An 8,662-nucleotide genomic window follows, 5' to 3' on the forward strand; every position below is an offset into this window, starting at 1 on the left:
AGATCAGATCACACTTTCCACCTCTAGCCATGTGTGTTCAAAGTGTCAAAGAGCCTTCTCCAAACCACTATTTTTCACCCAGATGTACCTCTGGGTACAACATGAGTTGAGTGGCCACCACTACCAGAGAACCATGACAGAATAGCCTAGGTTGGAAGGGACCTTAATGATCAGCTACTCCAACCTCCCCACCAAGGGCAGGGACACCTCTCAACTAGACTTGGGTGCTCAAGGCCTCATCCAACCTAGCCTTGAACACTTCCAGGGAGGAGGTATCCACGGCCTTCTTGGGCAACTTATTGCAGAGTCTCACCACCCTCATATGGAAGAACTTCTTTGTAAGATCCAATCTAAATCTACTCTCCCTCAGCTTCAAACCATTCCCCCTTGTCCTGTTGCTAGACACCCTTATAAAAAGTCCCTCCCCAGCCTTCCTGTAGGATTCCTTCAGGTATTGGAAGGCAGCTTTAAAGTCCCCTCAGGGTCTTCTCCAGGCTGAACAACCCCAGTTTCCTCAGCCTATCCTCACAGCAGAGGTGCTCCAGCCCTTGGGTCATCCTTGTGGCCCTCCTCTGGAGTCACTCTAACTGCTCTGTGTCCTTCTTATGATAAGGACACCAGAACTGGAGGCAGTATTCAAGGTGGAGTCTCAGAAGAGCAGAGTAAAGGGGCAGAACCTTTCCAGGGTGTGGGGCAGAAGTGTAGAAAGACAACAAACCAGAAGAGCTCACTCCAACCAAAGATTCACTATGTCTTCTGAAGGTTATTAGAAAGATTAATGTCTGTGCACAACCTGCTGTAATTAGTGCCTGGGTCCGTTAAGAACTGGATAATTGTACAATTTCTATACACACAGGTATAAATCTTCTGGAAATGAACAGTAAGAGAAGAGTATTTCTTCTGTTCCTCAACAGGAAACTCACTCTTAATGCAGTCTGTAAAACACAATTAAACTGCCTTCCTGTCCTCACCAGTCCCCACCAGGAGACCAAGCTGCGCTGGCCTGACCACAGTAGCTCAATCTGCTATGTCCTCAGAATGGTTGTGGTGGGTGAGATACAGAAAGGCAAGAGGAGAGCTTGAGGAGAGCTTAAGGAGAAGAGATTCTGGGGCTGCCACTGGTCAAAATGTAGATATTAAATGGTATTTTCATCCACATCTGGAAATGATTGACTTTAGTCTTGGATTTGGTAGGGCTCCAAAGTTTCCATAGAATTTGGTGGCACAGAGGAGGATTTTCATAGAATCATCAGATGGTTTGGGTTGGAAGGGACCTTAAGGATCATCCAGTTCCACCTCCCCCACCATGGGCAGGAACACCTTCCATTAGACCAGGTTGCTGAAGGCCTCATCCAACCTGGCCTTGCACACTTCCAGGGATGGGGCATCTCCCACCTCTCTGGGCAGCCTGGGACAGGCACTCACCACCCACTGGCACAAACATTTCTTCCTCTCTTCTCTCCACTCTGAATCTCCTTCTTTCGGTTCAAGTCATCAAAAGCCTGTCCCCAGCTTTCTGATTTGCCCCTATAAGCACTGAAAGGCCACCAGAAGGACACCCTGGAGCCTTCTCTTCTCCAGACTGAACAACCCAAACTCTTTCACAGCAGAGATGTTCCAGCCCCCTAATTGTCATCAGAACTGCCATCAGCAGGGTACAGGTACAGGGTCCAGTGTCATCTTGGCTGTGGTTGAAGGAAGGCTCAGGTCAGCCATGGAGACAGGTAGCCATGAGGACCAGGACCCCATTTCCTGCAGAGGAAGTCACAAAGAGCCCTTCATGTGTCATGATGGGGCGATGTCACAATATCAGACAGTGTTTAAGAGACAATGCTTGGGGGTCAAGGTCCAATACACAGTGAGCACCTCTGGAGAGGTTCTGGTTTCAGCATGGGCCACAGCTTGGCACCCAACAAATAGTCTTCTGCAACCATGGAGGGGAGCAAGAGCCCTGCAATTTGCACTACCTTCAGTGAGATTCTTCAGGAAGGGGAGCACTGCGATGTGACCCTCAGAGTGGATGGGGTTGAATTCAATGTTCACAAGGTCGTCCTCTCTAGATGCAGCGACTACTTCAGGTCAGTGGTTGAAACAAGAGGGGATGGAGACAGGACTCACCTGGAGGATTTGGTCTAGATTTGGGACCCTCACACAAGAAGAGGACATGGACCTGATGTCTAGAGAAGGGCCACAAAGATAATCAGAGGGTTGGAGCACCTCTTCTATAGGGACAGGCTGAGAGAGTTGGGATTGTTCAGCCTGGAGAAGGCCCCAGGGAGACCTTAGAGCTGCAGTTCGATATCTGAAGGGGACCTACAGGAAAGCTGGGGAGGGACTGTTCAGAAGGGTCTGTAGTGATAGGATAAGGGGCAATGGTCTGAAACTGGAGCAGGGGAGATTTAGGTTGGACATGAGGATGAAGTTCTTCACAATGAAGGTGGTAGAATAACGGAACAGGTTGCCCAGGGTATCCCTGCTGACTGCAGGGGGGTTGGACAAGATGACCTTTGAGAGTCTCTTCCAACTGAATGTATCCTGTGAATCTGTAAACAGCATGTCCTGGTCTGGCTCACACTCCTGGAGTGGATCTCCAGTGCTCCCATCACTAACACTTTCATCCAGCAGTTCTCCATAGTCCTGGTACCTCCCTGCACACCAGAATCAATCCACAACCTGGTATCATGCTGGAAAACGCCTCACAAACTCAGTAAGCTATGTGGACCCTCTGGCCACCTGGGATTTGCTGTCTCTCTCCAGATCAGGTACTTCTCACCTATTCAAAGCCGCATCTTCTTTCTTCAGTGAAGAAGATCACGTAAGACTTTCTGAAAAGGTCAATGTGGTGCTGAGGGGCATGGTTCAGAACCAGACTTGGTAGAGTTAGAAGTGTTTGAGGCCAGGCTGGACAGGGCCCTGAGCAACCTGATCTAGTGGAAAGTGTCCCTTGCCATGGCAGGGGGATCAGAACTAGATGATCTTTAAGGTCCCTTCCAACCCAAATTATTTGATAATTCTATGAAAATGCCCCTCTATGCCACTAGATTTTATGGAGGCTTTGGGACCTTCATAGACTTTGGAACCCCATCAAATCCAAGCCTATAGTCAAGATAGACTTGGTTGGACTTGATGATCTTGAAGATCTTTTCCAACAAAAAAAAAAAAAAAAAATTATGGTTATATGATGATACATCAGCTCTGGAGGTAGTGTCTGGCAACCAGCCAGATGTGGTGCAGGGCTGGCAACATGGTCAGCCTGGCTGACCCACCTTTGACTGGGAAGGTATCCCTGCTAAGTGGCCAAACCGGTGCCTGGAGAGGAAATCATAGGGGATAGCAGGGTCTGGGATTAACGCACACAAACACCCCCCCCTCCAAAACAAAGGGTTTTCACACAATCCTCCTTTGGTTTATCCAGGACTTTGTTCAGCAGCAGGTGGAATGAGACAAAGAAGAAAGTCTATGAAATCCATGGCTTTTCAGCAGAAATGATGAGGCAAATCATTGAGTACATCTACACCGGGACGATAGCAGTCGCATGGCACAACGTGAAGGACTTGCTCGTCACAGCAGACTACCTCAAAGTCACTGGGCTCCTCAAGCTGTGTGGTGAGTTCCTCAAGTCCCAGCTAAGCTTGGAAAACTGCCTCGACATCTGGAGACTCACAGATACCTACTGCTGCCCTGACCTGCGAGAAGCAGCCTTCGTCTTCATCCTCCACCACTTCAAGCAGATGGCTGAGGTCTCCGCGGGATTTGCAGACCTCTCGGTTAATGACCTCAAAGCCATCATAGAGAAGGATGAACTCAATGTGGGACATGAAGGGATTGTGTTTGAGACTGTTCTGAAATGGGTAGATCATGACCCACAGAACAGGAGGCAGCACCTTGCTGTCCTGCTGAGCCAGGTGAGTGATGTCACAATGTGGACCTGGGTGGTTCTGCACTGTTTGGCATGGAGAAGGCCTTTGCAGTGCTTTTTCTTCATGTTTAGAGTTTAACTGTTCCTCACAGCTAGGGCACGGTGTGGGTTTGACTGGAGCACCTCTTTTACAAAGACGTGCTGGGAGAGTTGGGATTGTTCAGCCTGGAGAAGAGAAGGCTTCAGGGAGACCTTAGAGCAGCCTTCCAGTACCTGAGGGGGGCTACAAGAAAGCCAGGGAGGGACTTTTGACAAGGGCTAATAGACTGGACATCAGGAAGAAGTTCTTTACTGTGAGGGTGGTGGAACAATGAAACAGGTTACCCAGGAAGGTGGTGGAGGTCCCATCCCTAGAGACATTCAAGGTCAGTCTTGATGGGGCCCCAAGCAATCTGCTTTCACTGCAAATTTCTCTGCTGACTGCAAGGTGGTTGGACCAGATGACCTCTAGAGGTCCTTTCCCACCCATTGCATTCTATGATTCTATGATTCTGTGACATTATCTCTCCATACACAATGCTGATGAGCATTTCAGGGTGGTGAGAGCCTGGCCTAGGTTATTCAAAGAGGTGGTAGACCTCCCATCTCTGGAACCACTGCAGATCAGATTGTTTGGGGCTCTGAGCTACAGATGTCCTTGCTGATCACAGTGGGGTTGGACTGGATGAGCTTTAAAAGTCTTTTCCAACCCAAACCAGTCTGTGGCTGTACGATTTGCCCAGATAAGCTGTTCTGTGCCCAGATAAGCTGTTCTGTGCCCACCAGCAGGAGTTAGGGCAGCTTCAGTCTACATGCAGGAAAACATCCACCATTGGAGCCATCCAGAATGAGATGCCTTCCAGCACTGAAGGCGTCCACAGAATCACAGAATCATTCAGGTTGGAAAACACCCTCAGGATCACCAAGTCCAACCAATAGCCTTACTCTACAAAGTTCACCCTAAGCCATATCCCAAAGCACCACATACAAATGACCTTTAAACACATCCAGGGTTGGTGACTCAACCACTTCCCTGGGCAGCACATTCCAATGCCTGACGACTCTTGCTGTGAAAAATTATTTCCTAATGTCCAGTCTAAACCTACCCAGTCATAGCTTGAGTCCATTCCTTCTTGTTCTATCACTAATTATCTGAGAGAAGAGACCAGCACCAGCCTCTCTACAAAGTCCTTTCAGGTAGTTGTAGAGAGCAATGAGGTCTCCCCTCAGCCTCCTCTTTTCCAAACTAACCATCCACAGCTCCCTCAGTTGCTCCTCATAAGATTTATTCTCCAGGCCCTTCACCCAGAACTGGAGCCATCCAGCACTGGAAACATCCAGAACTAGGAGACATCCAGCACTGGAGCCATCCACAACTAGAAGCCATCCAGCACTAGGTGACATCCAGCAGTGGAACCATTCAGAACTAGGGGACATCCAGCACTGGAACCATTCAGAACTAGGGGACATCCAGCACTGGAGGCATCATGCACCAAGGATACCAAGGTGAAAACCATCTACCTGAACATTCTAACCTCCTGTTTGCCCTTTCCAGGTACGCCTGGCACTGATGCCAGCAGAATACTTCCTGGCCAATGTCCAAACTCACCATTACGTGAGGGACAGTGAGGACTGCAAACTTCTCATCATAAATGCCCTGACAGAAATGTACCAGCTCAGCATGAATGGCCCAGCCTCTGACGTGGTCACCCCCCTCAGTCGGCCTCGCCTCCCATACTCCATCCTCTTTGCCATCGGAGGCTGGAGCGGGGAGAGCCCAACCAATGCCATCGAGGTCTATGACCCCCGCGTGGACCAGTGGGTGGACATTACCTGTAAAGACGAAGGTCCCCTTGCCTACCACAATGCTGCCTATTTGAAAGGCTTCATCTACATCATCGGGGGCTTTGACAGCGTGGATTGTTCCAGCAGCGTCAAGAGGTTCGACCTGCTTCAGAAGACGTGGCAGGAGGTGGCCCCCATGCACTTCAAGCGGTGCTACGTCAGCGTGGCCGTCCTCAACAACGTCATCTACGCCATGGGAGGGTTTGATGGGCACGTTCGCCTCAACACGGCGGAGCGCTACGAGGCAGAGACCAACCAGTGGACAATGATCGCCCCCATGCACGAGCAGAGAAGTGACGCCAGCGCAGCCTCGCTGCAGGACAAGGTAAACGGACCATCGGATGCTTGAGGGGGGTCCAGGGTGAAATGCAGTGAGCTGGAGGAGGCAGCACACCGGTGCAGAGAGTGGTCAGGCGTTGAACAGGCTGCCCAGGAAGCTGGTGGAGTCACCGTCCCTGGAGGTGCTCAAGAAACACGTGGACATGGCACTTGGGGGAATGGTTTAATGGCCATGGTGGTGGTGGTGGACTCATGATCTTAGAGATCTTTTCCAACCAAAACAATTCTATAATTCTACAACAAGAAAGTGATTCTGTGAAGAAAGTGCCTGTCCTCTCCTACAGCATGCATTGAGGTGGGCTCTTTCTAGGCTACTTACCCCATAAACACAGCTACCACTCTGAGGTCATCATCTAGGTAGAAAAGAGGAGCTGTGGGACCAGGAAAGCTGTGGAGCATCTGTCTGATGAGGAAAGGCTGAGAGACCTGGGGCTGTTTATTCTGGAAAAGAGCAGCCTGAGAGGGGACCTTATACATGTTTATAAATATCTGATGGGTAGGAGCCAAGAAGAAAGGGCCAGGCTCTTTTCAGTGGTGTCCTGTGATAGGACAAGTTGCTGCTCACCACCAATGGCCCACTTGCTGCTAGCCAGCACTTTTCCTGGCCACAAGCGAAGTACCATGTAGGGCTATCTGCTTCATGCAGTTCTGGAAATAACAGGTCCAAACCCTGCTGCCCTCAACATCTCCCTGCACTTTCACTCCTTCAAACCCAGGATGACAGAATTATTCCCAGCAAAAGCAAACCAAACCTCCCTCAAAAACCCAGCCACACCATTCATGTTGTCTCCAACGCGTCCTCCCGCCATGAGTATAACAGTTGGGTTTTCTCCTGCAACCAGGTGTACATCTGCGGTGGTTTCAATGGGACTGAATGCTTGATCACTGCTGAAGTGTACAACGTTGCCACCAATCAGTGGACCTTCATAGCCCCGATGAGCAGAAGAAGAAGTGGAGTGGGTGTGATCGCTTATGACAACGAAGTGTACGCGGTAAGGGAGAAGTGGCACCTAGGCCACACCACCACCCACCTCTTGGAGCACACACTTAGGCTATAGGCTTGGGGCAGTGTGGCTGGAAAGCTGTCTGGCAGAAAGGGACCTGGGGGTTCTAATGGACAAGCAGCTGAATATGAGCAAGCAGTGTGCCCAGGAGGCCAAGAAAGCCAATGGCATCCTGGCTTGTATCAGAAATGCTGTGTCCAGCAGGAGTAGGGAGGGGATTGTCCCCTTGTACTCAGCTCTGGTGAGGCCACACCTTGAGTATTGTGGACAGTTTTGGGCACCTCAATACAGGAAAGATGTGGAGGTGCTGGAGCCAGCACAGAGGAGGGTAACAAAGCTGGGGAAGGGCCTGGAGAATAAATCTTATGAGGAGCAACTGAAGGAGCTGGGGATGGTTAGTTTGGAAAAGAGGAGGCTGAGGGGAGACCTCATTGCTGTCTACAACTACCTGAAAGGACATTGTAGAGAGGCTGGTGCTGGTCTCTTCTTCCAGGTAATTAGTGATAGAACAAGAGGGAACAGCCTCAGGCTGCAACTGGGAAGATTTAGAGTGGACATTAGGAACAATTTTTTCATTACAAAGGTGGTCAGGCATTGGAATGTGCTGCCCAGGGAGGTGGTGGATCACCAAACCCCGGATGTTTGAAGGTAGTTTGGATGTGGTGCTTGGGGATATGGTTTAGGGGTGAACCTTGCAGAGTAGGGTTCTGGGTTGGACTTGGTGATCCTGAGGGTCTTCTCCAATCTGAATATTTCTGTGTGTCTCTGTGATACTTTTGGTGTTCTGCAGTTCCTAGGCTTTCAGTCTGGCCGTTTCAAAAACTCATAGAATGGTTTGGGTTGGAAACGGTTTTCATCTAGTTCCCTCATCTCACCTGTGTCCCTTTGGCATCCCCCAGGTCGGAGGCTTTAACGGCTTCAGGCGGCTCCACAGCGCGGAGGCGTACAGCCCCGAGGCCAACGCCTGGCGCCCGGTGGCCAGCATGCTCTGCCCTCGCAGCAACTTCGGCATCGAGGTGGTGGACGACCACCTGTTTGCGGTGGGAGGCTTCAACGGCTTCACCACCACTTTCAACGCGGAGTATTACGACAAGGCCACCAACGAGTGGTACGACATCCGCGACATGGGCACGCACCGCAGCGCCCTGAGCTGCACCGTCGTCTCAGGCCTTCCCAACGTCCGCGACTACGTGGCCAGATGAGGGTGCTGCGGGGTCAGCTCTTCTCCAAGCAGCAGCTCAAGCCGTTTGAAAGAGCTCTGCTGAGCTGAGAATGCCTTCTCGATGCCTTCATGTAGGTGAAAATAAGAATGATCAATAAAGGTTGAAGGAATCATTGGTTTGTAAATCGTTGGTTTGTTCACGCTCTGGTATCGTGAAATGTGGTGTTAGCCGTGACCCACACAACAGCTTCCAAAAGAAAAGGTACCACGGAATGCTGGAGAAAGTCAGGAGGTTTCTGGGCTGCCCAGGGAGGTGGTGGGGTCGATGTCCCTGGAAGTGTTTAAGAAAAGCCTGGATGAGGCACTTAGTGCCATGGTCTAGTTGATTAGATAGGGTTGGGTTGTCAGTTGAAC

At 50.4% G+C, this 8,662-nt stretch overlaps 1 protein-coding gene across 1 annotated transcript; it reads left to right on the forward strand.

Annotated features, from left to right (window-relative positions):
- The first annotated feature begins 1,965 nt into the window (after positions 1 to 1,965).
- Positions 1,966 to 8,288, forward strand: KLHL10 (kelch like family member 10). Its single transcript, XM_054382532.1, has 5 exons — positions 1,966 to 2,078; positions 3,416 to 3,905; positions 5,454 to 6,068; positions 6,925 to 7,074; positions 7,986 to 8,288. The coding sequence occupies exons 2-5, from the start codon at positions 3,486 to 3,488 to the stop codon at positions 8,286 to 8,288; spliced, it is 1,488 nt and encodes a 495-aa protein (XP_054238507.1). The 5' UTR covers positions 1,966 to 2,078; positions 3,416 to 3,485.
- The last annotated feature ends 374 nt before the right edge of the window (positions 8,289 to 8,662 follow it).

Source organism: Indicator indicator, chromosome 7 (assembly GCF_027791375.1).
Source record: "Indicator indicator isolate 239-I01 chromosome 7, UM_Iind_1.1, whole genome shotgun sequence".
Lineage (NCBI taxonomy): Eukaryota > Metazoa > Chordata > Aves > Piciformes > Indicatoridae > Indicator > Indicator indicator.